Here is a 25,121-nt window from a genome sequence, read left to right on the forward strand (position 1 = left end):
ACACTTACAAATATGAATATAATGATTTTTCCTCCCCCTACTACCAACTTTCACTAGATAAAATGTAAAAACTGAATATGTCAAGACGAGCCTTAAGCATTTCCATTCTTCATCTTAAGTAGTCTTAAGTTGCAACACCTACTGAGAAAAAAACCCTGCACCTCTACACTGAAACAAGAGGTATCCCTAGTCTTGTTTGGGGAAATCTGGGTTGGGGCAGGAAAGTTTGTTCAGCCCCCGCAGCACTGTGGTACCCTGTAACAACAGGCCAGTCGCATCACCTGTCAGCAAGAATATTGCCATATTTGGGTTAGTTGTTTTCCGATATACCTACTCTTTTTTTAATTACCCAGTCTTGATCTTACAACTGCTGAAGTCAACCCAACTGAATCAACTGGAGGATGATCAAGCATCAAAGGCCAGAGTTTCAGAGGCTAGCGGGCATTAAACCAGGTAGGTGGAGATTCCCAAAATCACATGATTGGGAAATCCAGGCCATTTTGTAACGGTCATTCTTCCCAGTTTTATTGTTCTAAAGGACTAAAGTGAGAGATTCAAAACTCATGTCTGGACTCCAAGTTCCTCTCATTAGAGACAGAAGCACAATCTGACAACCACTTGCTTTGAAAGCAAGGAGTTAGTGGGAGCACAAGTGCTTCAGCATTCGGCCCAACCCAGACAAAACAGAAACTGTAATTTATACTCAGGTCTGATGAAAGACTGAAAGGAAAACCCTTTGTCCAGGAAAGCACAGATTTGGAAAACCAGATAATAAACTGAAGTTCTGTGTGTTCACGAGACCAGAAAAACATGATGGTCTGAGCAAGAGCCTTGTGGAGGGGATTATCAGTTACACAGATGCACAGAGCTCCACGTGGACAACACCAGACCATTTTAATAGCAGCTCAGCAGCAATTAGCACAATAGAGTTAGTGATACCCCATTGTTTTATTGAACAAGCCTCTGCTCATCTCTGTAGATGTCACTATTTAACACTACTGATGAAGAGAAGTAGAATATTGGGGGAGGAGGGAGATGAAACTCGGTATACCTTGTAATGATGTGAATGGGTATTTGAAGTTTTAGAGTATTTTTACCTTTTAACCCCCATTGAAATGCACTGAACTAGAGGGAAGGACAGCATGGAAGACATTAACATTTTGGTTTAACAATAGAGACAATTGCTATGGCTTAGAAAAGGTGCAATGATCCATGAATGTACAATGAAAATTTAAAAACCTGCTGTACTGAATGAAGTCTGCACTATTCAAAAACTGTTGATCTATGCAAAATTATTAAACACCACATGAGATCTGCCAGGATTTCAATCCCAGGTGCAGAGCAGCTGCTCCCATTCACTTTCCGGCACGCTGTGCAGGGGCGTTCTTGCTGGAGATGATAAGTTTGGCGGATGCACAGGTTGAAAGGGGAGGGCCAAAGAAGGTGGGTGTGCTTTCAGACTCCAGCCTGCTGCTCAGCCTGACTTAATTCAGGCTCAGTAATAACCACTGTGCATCCACAGCGGTGGTGCAGCTGCTAGGAAGGGCAGATGCTCTGGCATTTCGTTCTTATCGATTATGTCGAGTGAATACTGAAAGTATTGGGGGGCAGCTAATAGCAGTACATGGTGGCTGCCAAAATGTTCTCCGCTCCGTGTACCAAGTTCCTTTACTAAGCAGCTGAGCTGTTGATTTTCTACAAAAATTTTAATTTTCTACAAAAATCAAGCTGCGTAATTCTGCCAGAACTAAAAGTTACTGCTTCAGCTCTCCCCAGTGATTTATCATCGCCAGGTGCAGATTAAGAAAGAGAGAACTTCATCAGGTTGAATCAATGGCCATAGGGACACGCTGCTGTCTTTGGAAGACAAGAGAATGCCTTTATTCACCATACCTGGAACAGAGAGTGGTTGGTCCATCAGGAATGTCAGCTCCCCTGCACAAGAGGAAATGAAGCTTGATACGAATGACTAAAAGACAGTGGTGGCTGTGTTGCTATTGGCCTTAGCACAGATATTTCTACAGTTGGTTGGGAAACCAGATGGGACTCTACTTTGATGTGTGAAAGAAAATTGGAAGGTAACTACTAGGAGATACAGAATGGCTCTGAGGTTTGATCCAACCTTCACTGAAGAAATGAGAGACTTTCTATTGATTTATTTACCACAGACCAGGAGTTTTAAAGGCTGCAAGGACCTCACTGTCCATTGTAATGCAGTGACAGCCAGCTGTGACACAAGCTTGGAATAGGGAGATTTTGAGGCAGTGTTTCTTCAGAGGCTGAAGTTCTTTGGTTTATCATACTTCAAGTTGTTTGGACAAACTGCAATAATCTCTGGAGTGCGGAGCAGTTCCACTGCCAGGATGCAGAAGAGCAGGTGCACATGAAATTTATCTTATGTGGTTCAAACTTATTTAAACCTCAGCACAGTTTGTGTCTGGAGGGAGCTTCAGGAACACTTTTTTTTTTATTCAACCACTACTAATGTAATAGATAATGAGATCATTATATAATATATAAAAATATAATATAAAATAGATAATCTCTCAGATAATGAGAACACACAGACCAGAGCTCAGAGCAGGATCTCCTGTTTCCTTGTCCATTTGGAATCGAAATTGTGCCAGTCCCATTCTTGCTCCATGAGTTTCTGTTTCTTTTAAGCAATCTAGTATGCAAGTCACCATGGCTTCTACTCACCTTGTCACCACGATGCAGTACCTGTCCTGGGCTAACATCCTTCCCAGACAGGCATGCTTATCTCTAGACAGACATCTTCATTCTTTGCACTGAGATAAAGGACCGCTCACCAGCACAGATTCTAAGCACGTGCTTGTCTGAGGTGGCTTTTGCTTAAGTATTTGATCCTTAAACTTCTGCAGATTAGGCATTACCAACACTTGTTAGTTTAAGTAAACATCCATGTGCTTCATATTTATCAGCTGGTATCCCAGAAGGGCTTAAGAGTTGTTTATCTGGTGAAACCCCAGCATATGGTGCCAGCTCTTTCTTGCACCAATTCTAATTGCAAACACTAAACCTGGTCTGTAAAAACTGTTAATTACATGAAACTAACACATATGTTTGAGCTATAAGCTAAGGTGGTGGGGTTTTTTTACTTCTCTCGGGTTGTTTTTTTTACCCTCACTTGAATTGCTTACACAAATGGGGTTATAGGCTGACAGAATAATTTATGCATTACTGAGGAAAGAAGGGACAATATTCAGAAAGATGTAAAATACTTCAGTTCCACTAAAGTTCTTTGTAAAATAATGGGCTTTAAAAGTAATCTTCTGTGTACTAAGTAAACTTAGTGTTCATGATTCATGGGTCTAATCCCTGTGACTGAAATTTAAGATCTAAAGCTCCATGAAATTAAAAGAAAAAGAAACAATTACATGCGTATTCACTCGATTTCATGTATTGCGTATCCTTCAATTTTTCCAATGAAATTTTTGCAAGGGAAATAGAGGTTTCTAAAGAGTGTGTACTTGAAAAAAAAAAAAAACCCAACCAGCAAGTCAGTTGTAACTGCTGAAGCTAACCAGTTCTATGCCTGCTGGTTTCTCAGTGTTCCTGGAGAATGCAAGAAACTCCAGATTTCCTCATCTCCCACAAATATTTCAGAGATGCCACAACACAGTGTGCAGAAAGCTCAAGGACGCTAAGTGTGTACAGCCCTCGTGCAGGACACTGGCTACTCAGCCCTTCCCAGCTGCACCAAAACACTGCGGAGTAAATAGGAGGATGCTTACAACAGGGCTCCTGCACATAAAGTCCTTGTGCTGCTCCTGGACTACTCCATAGAGGAAAGGAGCCCTATGTGCTGCTTCTCCTACCAAAGGACAACTGCACCCCTTCCCTACGAATGCAATTTGAATATATGGCAACTGCAACAGCACCACAAAGCCACAGGCCCAGAAGAAGACTAGACAGCCGAGTAACAAAGCTTGTGAGCTTAACACAGTATTGAGAGTCAGGAATGTTAGCCACACTGATCTAGCCTTTAGTCTTGTCCCAGTAATGAAAGGATACCCCATCCTTATCCCAAAGGATGAATAGAAAACCAGAAAAAAAAAAAAAAAAATAAAAAGAGCTTGTAAATACACAGCAGTACACTTTTATTTTGTAAAGAAAACTCTGGTCCTATGCCTAGATACTAGTGCATCGACATTCTTAAGTCTTCCCAGCTAGTTTTTAGTCTCTGAGCAACAAATAATTCATTAATTAGTAAAAAAGGAAAAAGGGACATTCGGACAGCAAACACAGCCAACAAAAGCAGCACTCAAACTGCATTCACTCAGCCAAGTGCTTCAATAAAATTATTTGGAGACAATGTCAAAAAACTTTACCTAAAAAAACTACCTACCTCTCTGGTCTTGAGAGACTAGACTATACTAGACTGATTTAGTAATCTACTATATGATGATGAAGAAAATCAGCATTAGGAGAGAGTTGCCTATTCAGTAAATGGAAAAAGCCAAGTGACATAGATGGATGTAATTCAAAGAATCGAATTTAGATGTATACAAAGATGGTGCAAGTTCCTTGCCTATACAAGGCGGCCAAACAATTTCTGGACATCACTAGATCACACACACTAATGCGCTGCACGGACTACAGTCCTGCTAATGCTTCCAGTTTTAGCACAACACTCAAAATATTTGGTGCTTTCTATGAAAATTCTCATTCCTGGAGTCTGCAAAAAAACTAAACTTAATTTTCCAAATGAAAAAGAAGCATCTACGTGTAGTGGGTACCACGAACAGTTTAAAAATGTGGGCTCCTTCTTCCTAAAGGCTCAAAACATAGGTACACTCCAAAAAGGCTTCAAAAGTATTTTGAACCTGATTCTTAGCCAGTGTTGTCACTTTTCTGAAGGGAGCGTCTGTGTATACCCATAAGGTCAGTATTGTAACTACAATATTCCTATATATTGTGCAGAGCAAGAAGCACTTTTTAAATGACAGCAGCATTGTAACAATACAAGGGGCTTTATCTACAACTCAGGGAAGATGAGAGGAAAAAATGTTCATTGGGTAGAGGAGCAGATGCTGGGAGCAAACAAGGGAGTTCTGCTCTTTCCCATCATCTCCACTCCTGTCCCACATGTCTCAGCTCCCATTCCAGCACTGGCTCTGGGAGCTTCCCACTGGGCTAGGCTGTATCATCTCCTTGGTGACTGCCTGCGCTGAGCTGTGCTCCTGCAGACGGGCACTTGCAGGGAATACTCTTGGACAGTCACTCAGGGAAGCAGAGGGAGGCCCTTTAGGATGAATGCACCGGAAAGAAAAAAGTCTCAGTGTATCAAAAATACAGCCAGATTTCCATTCAAGTGTACAGTCTCGGGGCTCTTGAAATTGTCAGGAAGTGACTGAATGACACAGCGGATCTTTTGCAAGAAAATGTTTAATATCTCTTTAATGTCAGAATGACACTATCACGAGTCTTGACTTAACTCCTTAATGCAAAGCGCTGGATTTGCTTCTGTATATAAACAGATCTAAGATTGTGCTGAAGATGGCATGCTTCAGTTGTGACACAGCCTCAACTTGGAAGCTTAAATCCTGCATACAAATTCAAAGGAATTACTACACCATACATACATGAGCTGCACCTCAGTCAGATGGAATCCCTTGAAAATAGGTCCCTATATAACCCACTGTTTGTGACGGCTGTACGCCTACAAATCCTCCTACTCTTAGCTGAGGTTTCTTGCCAGACCAGGGGAGGAGGAGAAATCCAAGGTAAAAAGAAGGGAAGCTTAAGGGTGGAGGGAACAGCCTCTGTGGGATCAGAGGCAACGGAGCCAGAGGGTGCCTCGGGGCAAATCTCCCCTTGCGTTACCCACACAGGTACAGCAGTTGCACTGCTTCTGAGTCACACGGGGGTTCACAGATAGCTCATGAGTTACAAGAACGAAAATCTGATCTGATCACAGCAGCAGCTGCCTTTGTGTTCTCCACCTGAACAGGAGAGGAGTGAATCGTCCCTCTGGTGCAGGGGAGAAGCAGGCAGTGGAACAGAATAAATCCTGCAGGAGCAGCCCCATTTGGGGAGAACACTTGGAGTGAAGTCTGTTCTGTTGCTGTCTGTTGTTTGACTTTTATTGTGTCAATAAATCCAAACTCCAACAAGAGGGAAAGCAGCACATCTTGGCTACAGTGTCTGTGCAGAGCAGAGTAAGAAAATGTGTGGTGCAACTGTAACACAAATGTTTGGCTACTGCATGGATAGTAACCAATAAGTTGTACTGAAGATGGAAATGTTTTTTCATTGACGTGCACCAATGGTGCAAGTGCTCTCTATCTAAAGGGTCAGCAGGAGTATGGGGCTGCTGACGTCTCCTGCTAACACCTCCCACCTCTTTATCCTCTTTCATTAGCATGCTGGAGCTTTCGACAGCAAAGTGTCTCTTCCACCGTGGGCAAAGGACGGTGTTAAGGACATGGCATTGCCAAGGATGACATCTTTCCCTACACATTACTACCCAAACATGCAATTCAGCCCCACGTGACACATACCTGCCACAAGCCATTGAGCGGTGTTTATATTCCTCTAGAGGTTCTCTGCTAGTCATCTCAATATATTTTACAAAGGGAATTAACTGTCATAATTCTTCTTACCGAGAAAGGAACACAGCTTATTAAAACCCTCAAAGAGAAGAGGAGCCCTGAGGACACATGGAGTGTGGCTCAGAAGTAGCTTTTGGGCAGGTGGCCCTGCACAGAGCAGCCCAGCGTTGCCAGGTCCAAAGCTCCCAGACAGAGCAGCACAAGATTGTGCTGGGGGCTGCAGACTGAAGGACTACGAGGGTCTGCAAAACGTGTAATAGACCACAGAGTTTTCTCTTTTGAGGAGAAATTTTTAAAACCTGCTAATCACAGTGAGAACAAATGTCAAAATGCCTACACTTTGGAGGACACAAAATTTACTTTTTTCCACAGAGCTCTTCAGAAACAGTGACCTATCAAAATCAGTAGTTTGGTATTGACTTTAACTTAAAGGCAGAGATTGAGTTATCAGAAAAATCAGTGTAGAGCTACCTGACTCTGCCACTGCTCTCTTCACTAGATCATCTTTGCTCCAAAGCCCATATGACCTGGGTGGACTGAGCTGCTTCTTCACCAAATAAGACCCTGTTAAAATCCAGCTACAAATGAGTGTTCTTCCTATCTGTCAGTCTTTCTCCCATCTGCAGCCACAGTGCATGTACTTGTGTGAACTCTTAAGTGCCAAGATAGATCTGTAAAGCTCTTCAGTTTCCCCATTGAATCTGGGCAAAAATAACTGTTCCAACTCATGCATGAAAGATAAGTGACAAACCGCAGAGTGCTGCCATAAGTTTTCTGTTGTACTTCTGGATTTTTCTCCTTCGGTTTGTTTTTTTAACATCTTCCCTTAGGGCTGTGTAGATACAGAAAAACATGCCACAGCCGAAGAATGTGAAAAACATGGGAACAGAACAAAAGGTTTCTTTCTTTTCTAAAAGTTAGACTGATTCACTTCATCACAAGGCAAGTATATGTAAAAGCTACGTACAACATAAAAATATATCCCAAACTCTGGAATCACAGAAAACACACAAATCCGTTCGGCTCTTTTGCTAGCAGTTATGGTTTCTCTTTCCCACCAGAAAGCCTAAAGGCACATTATGGCCTCACTGGGAAGAACATTCAATCAGCAGTGTAAACAAAGGGTGAGCAAACCGGGAAAGGTTACTTGTCCTCCTCATGTGCATTTCTTTAATGATGCCACATTTGCCTAATCACCCAGACATATTCCCTAAGAGCCTCTGGTGTGGGCCTCGGGAAGTAGGAGTTCATTTAAAGCCTCTGCCACTGATGCAGCGCAGAAGGAGCCTGACAGCTTCACTAGCCCGTATCGCCGGTGCCTGTCTGCAGGACAGAGATGCTGCCACTCCCCACTCAGAGGGTCAAATGATGTTGGGGTTGCAAGAAGCTTGAACAATGGGGCAAACAGGTGCTCAGACAGTGAATTTGTTGGGTTTATTGCTGTTGTCACACACATAAAGCTACTGAATGCATGAAGATGTAGACAATGTAAAAAAAAAAAGAAATACTTCCAGATTGTGTCTGAAAGGAAGCGGTGTCATTAATAAATGGTGCTTTGTTAAAAATCCCTAAAAAAAAAAGGATAGGAAAAGCCTATGCTAAAAATCCCTAGAAGAAGAGATGGGGAAAGGAAAATGGACATAAACTAGCGAGGAATCTGACTACAAAGCAGGATGGCAGCACTGGCAGATGTACCTGATCGAGCTGTACGTTCGTTAGCCTGGGTTTCGTTAAAATGTGTAACAGTTTTACGTGTATTACCTGTATTGCAGGCTTGGGTCCGTTAGCCCAAGATGAATTGTCATGGCTGCAACCCAAACTAGTTACTTTAAAGTTAGCACAGATTTTTTATGATTTAATTAGTCCCATTGCCCATCCCAAGCAGGCTTACTTAAAGAGGTGTGATTAGGTGAACAACCAGAGAGGTGCAATCCAGATGTGTGATATTCCACGCACAAATACAGAAACTACTTTCACATGAAATCCTAGGTTGTTATCTTACTTTCACCTCCCAGCTTGCTATAGCTACAGAAAACAAGTTAATGTGAAGCACAGATTTAATTTTTTAATTAATGCTTAATTTTTCTGTTGTGCTACTGTTCTCTGGAGACACTCCCTTCCCCATTCGTACAAATCAAACAGAGACAATGTCATCCAGTGCTATGACTGCCACATTTCTGTCCAAGCAGAACACAAGTCCTGTGCAACTAATATTGTATCCCATGCATCCCTACCGCAGCATGACAGGTGCTATACTGTGGTTTTATATGCTCTGTGAAAATCAGCACTGAAGGCTCACTAGATTTTGCTTTATTTTCTTTAAGAAACCCATGTTCCCTCTCTTCTTCACTGTATCTTGGAGTTTTCTTAATATTGGTTTCTCAGCTGACATCACATGGATTTTTTTTTCACAATGTTCGTGCTGCAAGTGCGCTTTGGATGCTGTGATAGGATAGCTGTCACCTCCTCCTATGTGGCTTCATTTCCTATTTCATCCTGAAATCTTCAAAGGGTTTCTTGCATTGATCTCCCACTTCTGTGGCAAAGGAGGGTTTAGTGAAGTTTTGTTTGGGATTTTAACTATACCTGCCGCCAATAACCATACATTTTTTTCTGTCTATTCACCTTACTCTCAGATAAAATTCCTGTTCTTCCCTTTCAGCTGTTTCTTTCTGCTTTTTCTTTTCAGCTCTTCTTTCACTTTTGTCCCTTTAAGCTCTTAGAGCTTACAGCTATGTGGCTTCCCCTATCTCTTTTATTCTTCACACATAAAGACTTTCAAAAGGTGCTTAAGAAAGTGGGATCCCCACATGCTCTTAATTTACGTTGGTGGTGAGTGCCTAAGATGAATCTTTTGAGACATTTAAGAGCTGTTTGGTCAGTGTCTCAAAGCCAAAAGGCTTGTGGCACTTGCAGGGGAGCCCGCGATACAGTGGGATAAACAGCCACAAGGCAAGTCTCTCTCCCTGTGCCTGAGGATATTTCAACACCTAAGGAAGGATTATCAAACCCATCTTGAAAAGATGAGCTCTCGAGCTTCTAGAGTTACAGCCGGGCTTACAACATCCCGGCTTGCAGCTCTGCCTGCAGACACACTGGGGAGAGAACACGTTCCTGGACACGCTCCGATCTTTGACAAAGCCGAAAGAGTCCTTCCATCGAAATCACTTTGGCCGGTGTGGCAGGTACCAGGGAGTACTTACTATATGTCCAGTTTATTTTCTGTTTGCCACAGGATAACATGAAAAAGGACACAAGGGTTCTCACCGCTGACGTGGCCCTTAAATGTAAATACTCCAAACGTTGAAGAAGGGGAGAGCTCATGAGTTTAAAGGAAATTATTTCTGCCTGTCAATAATCTTATCTTTAGAGCATGACATCCCCCTGCAGCAGGCATTTCTAAAGTCAGTTTGTGGCTACCGAAGCTGTTAGACTCTGTTTACTGAAATAACTCTATTAAAGTCTCATGTTTTATGCAGGTCATAGATGTAGTCCTATTGATTTAACTTGAGAGAGCACCATTTTTTGTGGTAGTAAGATGTTTGCTTTTCTACATTTTGCTGCCTTCCTTGTTGCCTAACACAACAGTCTCCGCAGCTGGTGTAGGTCACCAGTTTTCGGTGAACTCATGTTCAATGCAGGGCATTTGCGCTTATTGATTCAGCATTAAGGGCCATTCTTGCGCAGATATATTCTGCCTTGCCAATCTCTAGTCCACTTCACTTCCAGCTATGCACTCAGGTTCAAGGGGATTATTTAGTGAAGATTTTACTCAAAACAGAATAACCAAAACACACTTTTCTGTGTCTGGCTTTCTGTGCTGCTCAAGAGGCTGCTGTCTAGAAAACACACTTGCACTTTGAGGCTTGCACCTCACACAGTTTGCAGTACCTTAGAGGCACTGCCAGCGTCTTCAGAAGCCATGGTAAAGGTTTGGTACAAAGGGTCCATTTCTCACGAGGTAAAAAGGCCAACTCAGTGGATGACAGTTAGATGGCACTAGTGGGTATCTCCCCTGCCCTCCTGGAGAGCAGCATACGCACAATGGCTGCAGCTACAGCAAAGGGTTAGGCAAGGTTGCACCAACGTCCTGCACTGAGTCAGGGAGCTGGGAAGGGATGAGCTGCTCCAGTCAGATTCTTGCTTTTCAGGATATCTTCTATTTCTTTTCCTTAGTTCTTTTCTTGTCTTTCAGTCTCATCCTAGCCTTCTTTATTTAGAATCACCTAAATTTTCAGGTAGCTCAGTCTTTTCCCTGAGCTTGCCGCAGCTTTTTCTGAACTACCGGTGACAGACAGAAAAATAATTGTTTGAAACACAGGCAGCAGCAGCCACCTTCAAAATCTCTTCAGTCTCACTAAATAGGATCCCTTCCCATCCTGACCCACAGACACTCACACAATGTCAGCAACCTTCTCCAAGGAGTAACGCTCGTGTTCAAAACCATCTGTGTATTCTTCAAATGGGCTGAAGCTGGAGGCATTTTCTTACAAGAATTAAGGAGATCAAAGTTGGCAATAATATATTTTTCCTCAGCAAAATTAGTTACACAAGATGAAAATATCAATAATAACATAAGGCGATTAAACAAGCCACATTGTCAAGTTTGCTAAGAACAGAAGGTCTTAGCAAATGGCTGTCTACTAGACTTTAGACAACCATACTCACCAACGACATTGTAAAAAACAAACAAGCTGTAACTTAAATAGTTATAGTTGCATGGAATCCACAGAGAATACTGGGAAGCATCCTCACATTGTGGGCATTTGCTTTACTAAACAAATAGCACAAAAGAGAAGCCTCCCAGTATCTCAGCTTTCCGCCGTAATGGTGCTGGCTGGACCTTCCCCATCTCACCATGGTTAAGTGCAACTATTTAGGATCCAGCTGCACCTGTGTGGTTTCCTCCCAGTGTTACGTTGCATAAAGAGACAAAAAGCCATTCCTGGACCTCCGCGGGAGGAGGATTACAGAGGAGGTGTTGCAGGACAGGCTGTCAGGAGGAGAGGCACACCAATCTGATCGAAGAAAAATGCAGCCCCATATTTGCAGCCGCTGTTTCCCTTCTACCCTTTATTGGCTTCAGCGTCACTTTGTCGTCCCTTATGGTCCTGATCTGCACTCGGCAATTTTGCAAACGTTTGCTCAGCACTTATAGTGCACGAAATGTGCTTAAAAACACAGCAATGAAGGATTTACTCCAAGGAAGGATTTTCTCATTTCACACTGATAATGTCTCATGCTAAACTCACTACAGGTTGGGGAAATCTAAAAGTCTACAGCTTCTGCATGGCAGGGACTATTTAAGTCTGCAGTTTTCCAGCACTGGTGTACTGAAATATTTTTTTGGTGGGGTGGCAATAAAAAATGTGGAGAGAAAACCTCCCCTGGCAACATGTACTCTTGAAAGGCCCTTTCAAAGTGAACATTCCAGCAGTGAGAAATACTTCAGTACACTGCATTCCCGTCTTCTCCTTCCTTCCCTCACTGCCTCCCCATCCCATGCTCTTAGTATCAGAATAATAAATTTCTTCGTGCCCCATCTTACAAAACCGTTTCACATCACTTTCATGCACTTGGCTGGGGAAGACCTCACAATCAAAGGTTATATTCTTTCACACAGCGCTATCTATTTTATGTTTCTTTGCAGCCAAGTGTTATCAGCTGTCCACACAGCATTCAGGTTTGGGGGGAAAAAATAATCATTGTATTCTGAAATACTGATTGCATCAAATGGCAACTAGATTGGAAGACAGTAATCATGCTGGGCTCAGGCGATTAAAAACTCGCTTGGAAAATTGGCGCTTGCTGAGCCTCTATGGAAAGAAATGAATTAAGAAGGAAAACAATAAGGAAGGGCATACATTAATTTTGCTCTGCAGTGGATAATGTTGAGTGTAAGAGGTCTAAGGAAGACCTGTGCGTCTTAAGGATTTTCTCATACGTTTTCAGAAGAAAACCTGAGAGCCATTGGAGAGGGTTTGCAAATTAAATCCAAACAGTAATCTCAGAAGCAGCAATTGGAAAAGAGCAAATAAATAAAGCATATAAATAGGAGATAGCCTTTCCTGCTAGGAACTTATCATTTCTAACGCTGCATCTCAAACAAAGAACTCCCTCTCGCTGGCAGTCCTGCTGGGCAATGTCCTTTCTCCGTTCCCTGGGTAATGTCATTCCTCTCCTCACTGCTAAGCCGCACTGGATATTTGTACAAGTAACTCAGTAAAGGATTACCTCCCAGAATGTCTGTATTGTGGCCAGCCCTGTGCAACTCTTGTTCAGCTGTGAGATCTTTAGGGGAGGCACTGTGTCCACACCACTTTTATACCAGGTTGAGTATACTGTCAGCACTCCAGAAACAATAAATGTGTACAACTCAAACAAATGCCAAAATCTTCATCAATGAAGCACACAGGCATCTTACAGCCCATCTATACATAAGGCCTTGTATGCACCAGTATTTTATTGCCTCACAGTTTGCTGAGGGAATCTGGTTTTGTACCGTACGTTTGCTTTTGAATCTAAACTACCAAACTTTTTAAACAAAATCAAGTTTTTGCCATACAGTTGTGAAGAGACCCGTCCCAAATGTAAAAGAAAAATGTTGTCCAGCTGTCCGGAACAGAAGTACTAAGGTGACTGAAGTTCCTTTTATCTTCCAGGGCATGGACTCTAGGAGATGGCGTGGTCCGTGCCAACGCTGTTACCTGTTTGAGCACTGACTACTTTAACAGAAACACACAAGCAACGTGCTTATTTGTTCTAGACTTGCGGAGCACTTCCAGTGCTTTTCTTTGGGGGAAATTATTCAAAGGTGTAAAATTAAGTAACGTAATACTAACAAAACAGTGATGCATTTTCACACTGAATTCAGGGGAAAGCTGCTTAATTCCCCAGCAGCGCACCAAGAATTCCACATCCGCCCCACTGAGGAGCTGTAAAATGTAGAGTGATGGATTTAGTTTCTATTTCCTATTGAACAAATGCAAACTCTAAAGTTTTAATTGCTGCTTGACACTTTTGATTTGTTTAAATATATACCTGACCCATGCTCCAATAGCCTGATTTGACTCACAAAAGCAACTCTACCTCTCTAGCAATTCAGGGAAGTCTTCGATGTGGGAGGGAATGTTTGGCGCAGTGACATTAGTACAAATCAGACCTTAAGAATCCACAACACACAAAAAAAATGCTAAATCCTGCCATTTATTTAACCCCAAAGCCACTGTTCCCACTGAAGCCGATGGGCACTCTCACTAGAGTGTGCAATGCAAACGAAGGAAGGGAAAAGCCATACCCCAGTGTGTCTCTTCCGTTCCCTGTACTTCATGCAAATAGCAAAGGAAATGCCATTTATAACTTCACTTTGTTCCTTCATCCTTATTTAATGAGCTGTCTGAGTCATTAATCCAGTATTTAGCTACAATTCTTTAAGGCTGAATTTTCCCCATTCCTCTCAAAACACCAGATACATCCTGATCCTGATGTACAAAGGTACAGATCTGCCTGCCTACATGTTATTTCTCCTCTTGTTGCTGTTCCTGTGAAGGAAATCAAAATAGTTTTCATTCTGATTTCTAATTACATATGATGAGAATGCAAAAATATTAGTAATTAAAAACATAGCAAGGAAAAAAATGCCTTCTACCACAGAGGAGAAAGGGAGATGGTTACTGTCAATGGTAGCTGCTTTTTATGGCAAACAAATTAACTGCACTTCAAAATGATGGTGGTGTGTCAGCCTCACCGTCTCCATCCTCAAGTCCAATTACGTATCTCAGGGGAACGCATCTCAGAACGCATTACTAAAACACAGGTGTGGATAAGTTAAACCACAAAAACATATACTCAAGCTGCGATCAAAATCTGCCTGTGACCCACAGAGCCAGGGGAATGCGAAGGGGTGGTTGCTGAGCGTGCCGATTGCTGCCGAACTGCCTCAGCACAAAGTTCTCTGGAAATAAAGCCTGTTTGTGGGCTGAAAGATTCAGCATTGTATGTACATTTAATGCACATACTTTTAATGTACATTTTTTTGTACATTTTTATTTTAATTTTAACATACATTTTTGGCGCTCAAGACACTATTGCTTAGTTAAAATAGGATGCTATGTCATTCGGAAAACATCATTTGCTGCCCAGTCCCACTTCTCTCAACTATCACATGAGTGAAGAGGGCGGAAGGTACAGACTTCTTTCTCATCCTGCAGCTGACAGCTAATGGCTGTTTTAACTTTCACATGGAGCAAATTTTGCCCTCTGGAACACCTCTGTCACTCCAATGCCTTTCACACAGTTGCATGACTTTAGCTGAAAGCACATTTTGGCCCCGGGGGTTTTGATGACAATGGGAATCTGAATTAATTTGCCCAGCCAGAATGATAGTTCAAGAGGTATAAAAGCCTTGTAATCCATGAGGTTCATACATCCGCAATTAAAATATTTAAATGGCCAGCTGCATTAAAGTTTATAAAGCAGAGTTAATTTCCTACAGAACTTGTAGAAAAAGCCTCCAGAAGTTTGTAATTTTCTCCCAACAACAGCTATTTACTGCAGCATTTACTTTTGTTGAGCTTGGACTGAGTTGTTTACTCTGTATATCTCTTAGTATAAAATATTCAGAGTTTATCCTAAGCAATATTGCAGTTCAGGCTAATGATGGCTTCCCAGGACTGGGATCCATGCCCTTTGCATTTCTGCTCTCAGAGCAGCCAAATGCTAAGCCATAGAATTGTTTTCTTCCTCTGAAGCAGCAGCTGGTCCCTTGGAAGACACCATAAGCATCTCTGCTGAAATCTGTGTAATTGCACATGTCGGCATGGTCTGTTCTTAACGTATCCTTGCCCAGACAAAACACTGCTTTCTCAAGCTGGCTTTGAAGACTGTGTGTGTTTAAAAATAGCTTCAGGAAGATACACACATATATTTTGCTATAAACTATGTACAATGTGTACTGTGTACAGAATATTAATTCTTCAATATGTGATTTTGTGAGCCAGCCTCATTGGCATCGTTATTGCTATACATGGAGCTGTTCTGTGTGCAAATATGATTCTAGACCCAAAGTTTTAGTTGGCACAATCATAAAATAATATAGATTTCAACCTGTTGCTGCGTAACAAGAGGGTTTTTCAAGATAAATCTTCAATATGCAGTAAGTGGCTATGTTACTCTTTTCTGATCATATTTTGTTTAGCTAGAAAACTAATTAGCAGAATCTGGTGACCTGAATGTCAGAACCTCTGATATTTCAACAAAATGCAAAATCCTTAATTCAACAGTCAGCATATTGTAGACAGATCTGTCAAACTCTCCTGTCTATCTCTTATGACTCAAAAAGGTGAAGTTTGTACGGGGGCAAAGAGGGTGGGGGTTTTGCCAAAATAACTAGAAAGCGTAAGAAGCTCTAATTTATAAGTTTGATGAATTGCAAGCAGCTCCATGATTGCTTCAATTTAGGCATACCTGTCTACAGATACAAAAGACAAGATGCACGGTCTTCAACAGGCTTCTTGCCAATAAATCCTACTGGGCCAGGAGTATCCTCATCATCACCCTGGCACTACTGGGACAGAGAGCAGCAGCTTCACAGAGGAGGTCTGCAGTAAAGCAAAGAGCTAAACCAGAACTTCTCAGTCCCGAGCAGGATCCTTGCCTCTTAACTAATCCTTTGTTCAGCTGAGGAACACTTCACTGCCTTAAACCTCTTGCCTCCGCCAGGCATCAGGAGAGTCATTATTCCAGGGGCTCTGTAATGGACTGCAGAGTCTGTTACCTCCCAGCTCCCAAAGACAGATGGAGATGAAGCTGACAGTGACTTCAGGTTGTTAACAGCCGATTTCATGGAGTTGATGATACTGACTCACCGGCACTGATCAGGTGAGGTTCTAAGGACAGCACCGACAGGGAGGAGACCGACTCACCAAATTAAACATTCGCACTTCAAAAGCTTTCTAGTGGAACAGCTGCCTGCTGCAGCCCCGACCTGTCCGCTGTTCTGGGGCAAGACAGAGTGGTTAAGCCTCCAGGGCTGTCAATCTTGAACCATTCAACAGCACTGAAGAAAAAAATCCCTTAAAAAATAAGATCTAGCTCAAAATGAATTGTGTAATAAACCAACTGGCACCAAAGTAAATCCATCATATAAACAAGTAGAGAGTATTTTCACTGCTTCCAGAAAGAGTCTGAACTCCTGGAGCGAGCTAATTTCTGTGCGAGTGACCACAAAATAAAGCTCTTAGGTAATGTAGTGATAGGTACTCAAAAATATGATAGATGGAGAAATAAGATTAGCTCCACTTTATGTAGAAGTGCATTACATTCTTGATCACATACTTTAATGGTGAAGCAGCTGCAGAACTTGCAAATTGGCTTTGTTTTCAGAGCTCCTGCATAAATAATTGTATTTAACAACTCCAGGCAGGCACTTCTTTCTGTAAATTGTCCTAAGAATATGCTATGAGTCTGCAGCAAGAAATTGTTCCCAAAAATTCAGTATCATCTAAATTGGAGAACCACAGTATCCCTCCCTTTCCCTAGTTTGGTGGGTTTTTTCCTGGTTGTTCCTTGTAGCAGTTACTGTGCTGGGGTTAGAGATCACTGTGCCCAGGGTTGTTGAATAAGGTCCTCAGTCACTCATCTGCTTTGTGTCTGGAAGAGGGAAGAACGTTCCTCAGACTCAATCTATTTCAGCTATTACCTTTCCTGCCCTTCTTACACTATTTTTACTACACATTAGATAAAGCTTAGCTGGCTGCTGCTAGGAAAATTAGGTCTTCTATTGTTTTAACATTAATTATGGGGAGTTCAAGATAAGGTTTGTGTTAGAAAAGTAGGGGGTAGGAATGGATTGAGTTTTACTTTCATTATAATTAGGCAGGAAACTATGAAAAGGTGAAAAATAATTCATTGAAGTGCTTTTCTCTAGCAAGCTGATGAGAAAAGTGCATTCTTGCACAGACGGAGTTCATGGTATATTAGCGAAGCACCACTGTTCTTAACACATGCCTCTGCCTGAGCACATTGAGCCCGTTTCTATTGCACTTTACATGCAGGCAGAAATGGGCAGGATGAGGCCCTTTGACTCCCTTCTGCTCAATTGAGGGCCCTTTCTGTTACAAAAAATTTAGGCTAAATTATTCCATGGTGTAACTCCATGGAAGCCATTTGAATTACTGCAGAGATTAATTTCAACCCTCAGTCAATTTCTGCGTAACTTGCAAAGGACATGAAAATACGACTAATCTAAGAATGAATTAATTGGGCAGCTGTCTCCCTTTGATTTGTACACTACTGAGATAAACATTTGGACTAAGAAGCTGTCCTCATTATAATTCCCTCACTTGATGCTGCTTTGTGGTGATGTTTATGACTACTGCATAACTACAATGTTTCCAGAATTTTACTTCATATGAAATTACTGTGGTTCAGGCTTTTAAAGGTACTTTCACAGGGAAGAAAAAGGAGTGCACGGACCTTGCTTGGAGCTTCTAAGCAGCTGTAAAGATTGACTGTGCCAAAGCCCCTCAGGTTAGTCTTCCTTCTGTGATAAACCATCTCCATCTCTGATGTTAGTCTAACTCTTTATTTCCCTCTAACTATGGCTTGAAGGCCAATGGGGAGCAAGCGAAACCCACTGTAACAGACCAGCAAAACTTCGGCAGTCCTTAAATTCCCAGCAGGATGGATGAGCAAAGGAGGTCCCTGCCATGGCACAACTGCTTTAATGTTTTTCTTCAAGGGTTTTTTTTCCCCGCCTGTGAAGACTGAGGCCCCATGGTTCAGCATACATATAGAAAGGTACATCCCACCATGCCTACAGCTCCTTTATCTGTATTGCCTATCATCAGAGTAGCTGAATAATTTATGCATAAATGCCATCAAGTTTCCACCACTTCTTTCTTTTCAGCTTCACAACCCTATTTAGCCGTGGTTGGCAGGAAAAGCGGGACACTGGGAGAGAGCGAGTGTGTGGCAGAAGACCACTGAAGTTAATGAGACTCTGGTGGAGATAAGGATTTTGTCCATTTAGAGTCAACAGTAGCTTCAGAAACTACATAAGGCAGTCTGAGGCTGGGAAAAGGATGTATTTCTCCACCGCAGATAAGGAAGTGAGATTCCAAGAGGAATGAGTGATTTGCCCACAGTCACACATGAAATCAGCAAGAGATATGGAAATTAATGCTGAGAAACATTTCAGTGCCTTAATCATAAAGCAAATCTTTTCCCTCAAATGCCAACAGCATAAAATGTTCCTTTTCAACAATGGAATAAGCTTAAGAGTTTCACTGACTTACAGTAATGTTTCCATCAAAATATTTTAGAGGGTAGCCAGTTCAAGTTAAAACAGTTGGTCAGTATCACAACCTACGCCCAACTGTAGGGATCAACAGTTGTAGGGACCAGGGACTGTAGTTGAACTGAGCAAGTTTACCTGTGAGACTCCTTTGAGGATCAAGTCATGCTAAGGTCAGAAAATGCAAGGTCAAAAAATGCAAGGTGTGTTTTGTTATATTTACCACTAATTAGGTAGGCTTTGAAAAATGTGGACTGAAATATTCTCTTGCTGGAAAGCTATTAAACTGTTAGGCTGAGGGAATATATGGCTTAGAATAGGAACAATTCACATCTCTTGCCTACAAATAAATCACTTGTACATCATCTATCTATTTGACCATCTCCGAGTAGCATTTATATCAACGTGATATCTAGGGTAGCTGCCCAGAGAAGCACATTTTGTATAAACACATAGTAGCCTGGGCCAAAGTCTGTTTTTATTTAAACTAGCTTGAATTCATTGTGTCTTAATTGAAAATAACGGTGTTACAGCAGTGATTAAAGAATTGTCTCATTAATTGTCTATTAAATCATTAACTATTAAACAGAAACAAAAGGTTAAGAATGCAACGCTCTGTTCTGCCCAAAAGAATATGAATATCTCTCCAATTACAAAGAAACAATAAAGGCAGAATTAACAGTGAAAAGAAGCTTAAGATTAGGCAATTACATCCAAAATGCCTGACAACTCTTATTAGAGGGTTTAGCAGTACGACCTATATAGAAAAGGCAACACAAATTTGGAAGCAAAGTCAATATTGACTTTACTAAAGGGGCTTGTAAAGGGAATATGCATTTTTCGGAAAAAATATAGGCACATAAGGCCCGTACTAAATTTTAACTCAGCTAATTAATCGCTAAGGATGTAATCTTGCAACCAATACATGTATTTCCAATCAAAAAATCATGCCTGAACAGCATTCAGTCTGAGAGCACCTCTCACTAATTTGTGACTGAAATCCATTATAAGTATGCTGCTATTTACACAAAAATAACATTACTCCCATTTTATATCACCAGGATGAGGCAAGATGGACTCAGTGAAGACCACACTCAGACCTCTTGGTTTTGTTCATTAAGTCAATGTATTAAAGAGTCAGGTACCAGGTCTGGGAAAGAGTCCCAGAGGCATTCTCTTCTGTCAGTGATTAGATACCCAAATAATTTCACAGAGCAGTCAAATAAAGACCTGATTTATAACAACTTTGTCACTACCAAAAAAAAAAAAAAAAGGTGGGGGTGGAGTTATAGTGCAAATCTTCTAAAACCTGTGCAGAATTTTAGCCTGTGTTTTGGTCTGCTCTATCCATATCACTGAAAGGAATGGGAGGACACTCATCAGCTTGAAGGTGCTTTGCAGCAGATCTGATTCCACCTAGATATACAACCCATTCTGAAAAAGCAAAAAAGGAATATGGTCAAAGGGCAAGAGCTTTGCTTTCTTGAAATGTATAAACCCACAACTGCAACTGGAAATCTTGTCTCTGACCACAGAGGTCATGTCAAGGCTTATTTAGTTGCCAGCTTCAGTGAACCTTTTAAATTTGGGAACCAGAACAGCTTCATTCCCAGCTTTGACAGGATATCCATATGGACAACTGCTGATTGAACTAAATGGACTTTAAACAGGCAGTGTTTTAAAATGCAACATCTCACTAACGGCTGCAGATACTAATTTTATTAGTGGAAGAAGAATGGGAGTGATTTTCCTGACCTTTTCCTACCTGGTTCAGTCCAATATTCTTTCTCTAAGGAGAACTGCTCTACGAGAGCAAGTCCTAGAAATACTAGAAACTCAATTAACAGAAATAAAAGTCCACATACACCATCTTTTAGATCTGAATCTGGTTTTCTGAAATGCAAAGAAAAAACAATCTCAGCAATATGTTGATAATATATAACTTGGTGCTTGAGTTTATAATATGAACAATTCATTGTTCGTATTTATCAACTGATAAATAACAGCCACTCATCAGATAATGGGTGTATGGTACACAGCAAAAAAAAAGAATAGCAAAATTTATCAAGATAGTCTGTTCCTTTGACAACTAAGTTAGTCATAAACACAGATATTCATTCATGTTCCTTCTGGTAAGGACTTCCAAGGAAATTTTTTTCCAGAAAAAAAAAAAAAAAGTGATTTTTTTTCTTTCCCCATCTAACATATATATGGAAAATATAGAAGCTAGAGCACAGGCTAGAGACTCAAGAGACCTATTCCATCACTGGTTGACGCTAAACATTGGAACAGTCACTTTCATGAAAAGGGAATATTACACTGATGTCCTTTGCAAAATGCTTTGAGGTCTGACAAGTGCTAGGCATCGTTATTGTGTAACTAAGCCCCAAGCTATCAACTTCTCTGAGGACACAACGGCACACATGCCTCTGCCCAATAATTTGAATCTTATTTATGTATTATTTGCCTTCATGTTAAATGGAGATAAATCTTAATGAAAAAAGTTGGAAGCAAGCAGAGGTTGCCTGACTAAGGCTTTTGTCCAAACCCATCTTGCCTTTCCCATAGCTACATAGGATCAAATGGATGTCATCCTTCACCCATCTATAGGTCTCAGAAAGAGGAAATACCTACAAAATGTACAGTTGCTCTGTAAGCTCTTCAACTGCAAAGGAATTTCTTTGTCCTTGGACCTAAAATATAATCAAATTTTGTTTTGGAGGATGCAATTTATTCCAAAAATTGGTAACAAGCTTATTCAGAGTTGTCAAAAGGTGAATTTTTGTCTTCCAGCATATCATCTTCAAAATAAATAGCTTCACTGTGTGCAATTCTTTACCCAGCTAAAGAATCTAAGTACAAGCTATCTATTAGGACCTTTGTAGTCTTATCTACAAAGAGGTTACTACACTAGGTTAAAAGTACCCAGGTACAGGATGTGAGTTTTAAACGCAACCTGAAGAGAAAGAAGTGCTCAGGTCTGGAATACATTCGTTGCACTGATAGCTAGAACATGGGGCAGAGCTTGTTTCTTGAAAGCTACAGAGATAGTTTATCATAAAACCTACAGGTTACAGGATTACTATGTGAAAAGGATTACTATACTACCCTGTTTCTATAGCATTTATATATAATATACTGCACTTTTCCTGGAATTGAAGTAAAGAAACTATCTTTCTAAGACTACCCTAAGAAACTCATAAATAACAAAAAAAAAAACTCACCCCTGTACCAAATTCATTGTAGTCAATTCTTCACGTTCATTTAAAACAAGAAAAAACCACCCCCAAACCACATAATACAACCAATAAGGCTATTAAAGATATTCAAAAGTACCTCTTTTATGCCTAAAAATAATAATCAGCTAAAAGCTGAAAGACATGCAATGGTGTCAGACATCGTGCAGTCAATGTCTTGATACAGTCACATTAACACTATTTTCATCTCAATGTCAGGGAGGGAGAACCAGTTGAACGTATTATTTAAAAAACAAACACAAAAAACCCCAACACAACATTGTTTAAAAGCTCTCAGCTCCTGTTTTGAGAATTATTGCAATATGGTTGTTATTTTCTATTCTCTGTCCTGCTCCTCTGGATTTTGGTACAGTTCAGTATCTTTACTTACAAGAAATTCCTGACTGGAAAGCAGTTGACGCAGTTAGAAGCATGTAGGAAACTCTGCTGTATGCTGTTACAAGATCCTGTGTTATTACTATTAAATAATGGATGCAGAAAAGCCACACAAGAACAAAGATCACTGTGTGGGGAGTTGACTTTTCCCAAGTGGGATGTATCAGACAACACGTTCTTTCTCATCAGCACTGGCTGGCTAGAGAAGAAAGACTACGACTGCTCTTTGAGCATCCCTGGCCCTCTCCCCAACATGGAACACACCAGCACAATGGCTCTGCATCAGTCTGTGGCAGCATGTGACCCCTGCATAACCTCTGGAGACCGCTCTCCTCATCACACAGTGGAAACAACCCGCCACCACAGAAACAGTCACGGCTGTAAAACAACGGGTTGATGTAAAATCCCTAATGTGGGCTAGGTCCTAGCATGGTGGTGGTGGTGGAGAAAAGCGTGAAAACTCCGTTCTCCACCCAATGTGAGCGCCTTACCTTTATGACGTCTTCATCAGCTGATTTGCACTCAGTGGAGTCTGAAACATCGACCACGGACCCATCCTCCTGCACGGCAACAACCTTGACTGGAACAGACACCGTTTTGCCCGTCAGAATGGCCGTGTTAAGGACTTCTGTGTCCTGTATGCACACACACACACGAAGGATGGGCGTTAGAGAAGCATAAAACCATGAGGATGCTGCAGGGGTCAGATGGATGAACCAAACCCTGCCTCTGACCGGGACAGGAGCAGAGGAGCGACCCTTCCTTGCATGCCCCCTGCAGTCAATGGTTTAACAGCTTTCTAAGCCAAAAGTTGCACCTGGACCATCCAGTTCAGGTTTTGACAAACATCTGGATTTACTCTTTTCGAGCCCATTTACAGATTTGGCTGCTGTGGCAATGAAACCCATAACACAATTACACGTGAAGGCATGTCTGCAACTTGGCAGAACCACAGCACTATTCAGGTACGATGATCTCCAGAGGGTGACAGCGACTCTTCCCACCCCTTTGCCCCAAATCGTGCCAGCGATTTGGGAAGTGATGATCAAGCATTACAATAACAGCATTTCTTCCTCACTGTTCTGGTTAACAGTGTTGCGAGTTGACCATTTTCCCTTTTTGGCGCATAAATATATGATGAGAAAAACTATGCATGAGGTAGGGTATTACAAACTAAGCAATGCCATTCATATACAAATTTTTTAATCTTTCCGCATCAAAATCCCACTTAGAGATGTTTTACCACATTCGTCTCTAATCTTGATGAATTCACAGTACTGGCACTCTAATGACTCCATTAACACAGCCTTCCTCGGTGTCTCACTGTGGCTGCAGTTTGATTAATTACCCCAAATGAGTACTACCGATTGCTACAGAAGTCCCTGCCTTGCGTAAGCAGGTATGCAGACTGGAGGGGAAGATCCTCCAAAGGTCTACAGAGCATCCAGTCCCTGTTTAAGCAGTATTTACTGCAAGCCCAAAACTTGACACACGTGCAGGGCAAGGAACGATCTGTGCTTTCAGAGACATTCAGTTTGGCCTTCTTGAAAAGCCTGCGATAGGAAATACTGCTTTGAATCAATCCACTTTCCATTTTTCAACTTCCATAAAACTAATTGCTTCCCAGTTGGGAAAAAAAAAAAAAAAAAAAAAAAGTTGCTTCAAACTAATCTAACTTTAAATTCCATTATTAAAATTAGTGGAAGAAGAAATGGATTTTAGTGAAAAAAATTGATGGCAGCTTGCATAGGGAGATATATTCTCTATCATTTGCTTCTGTCTGCTAGCTAGATTGATAGAAAATAATGGGCATTGACCACAAGCTAAGGACAGCTGGAGAAGACCAATAAATACTTGCAACTAAGATGTATTATTAATCAATATTCGGAAACTTCTACAAAAAGCACCCTGAATTAAATGAGTTGAAGTACTAATAACACTAGTGCCAGATAACTAATATAGTCTACTAGAGCTTTATGGGCAGTCATGTTCCAGAAAAGCATTTAAGCACGTACTCGAGTCCATTTTTGTTCAGAACAGCACTAAAAGTACGTGCTCAACTTGACACTTAGACTTCAATGTGATTTAAGCATTTAAGTGTTGACCTGAATAGAGATGCTTTTCTGAATAATACCTCATGAAATAAATATACTGTCTTTGTTCTGTTCTCTGCAAGGCACAAACCAGATGTCCTACACAGTAAATGACTGTCTAGTTTTTGTTTATGCTGAATAGGCTCATTTATAACCAGCAGCCATCCACGAGGGAGGGACACCGGGAAAGAGAAGTATGTGACAATAGTGGGAGTGCGAAAGAAGAACTGTAAAACCTTTACAAAGACTGAGGTTTGAACAAAACTAAGAAAATGCCCTGCCAGGTGAAAGAAAACAATTAGCTGCACCTCAGGTGGAAAGAGGTTGTATAAGACAGACAAAGAGGAACTGAGGGTGCTTCATCCACAAGTATGTCAGAGACGAGGTAGTTAGATTTCACCAACAAACAGCAAATATCCCATAAATCCTAAGCCATCAATCCAGTGTAAATGTGTGCCACATATATGATGAAGACATGGTGGTCCTGTGCCAAAATGCTCCCAAGAAGCAGTTTGCCAGTATGCTA

At 41.3% G+C, this 25,121-nt stretch overlaps 1 protein-coding gene across 1 annotated transcript in view; it reads right to left on the reverse strand.

Annotated features, from left to right (window-relative positions):
- The window catches only part of LOC104346903 (transmembrane protein 132B), a 250,673-nt gene that overhangs the window by 19,442 nt on the left and 206,110 nt on the right, over positions 1 to 25,121 (reverse strand). The window contains exon 5 of the mRNA XM_086474168.1: positions 22,994 to 23,137. Within this exon, the coding sequence (XP_086330294.1) occupies positions 22,994 to 23,137 (144 nt within the window). The remainder of the gene's footprint in view (positions 1 to 22,993; positions 23,138 to 25,121) is intronic.

The sequence above is a fragment of the Leptosomus discolor genome, chromosome 16, assembly GCF_034619465.1.
Source record: "Leptosomus discolor isolate bLepDis1 chromosome 16, bLepDis1.hap2, whole genome shotgun sequence".
Classification (NCBI taxonomy): domain Eukaryota; kingdom Metazoa; phylum Chordata; class Aves; order Leptosomiformes; family Leptosomidae; genus Leptosomus; species Leptosomus discolor.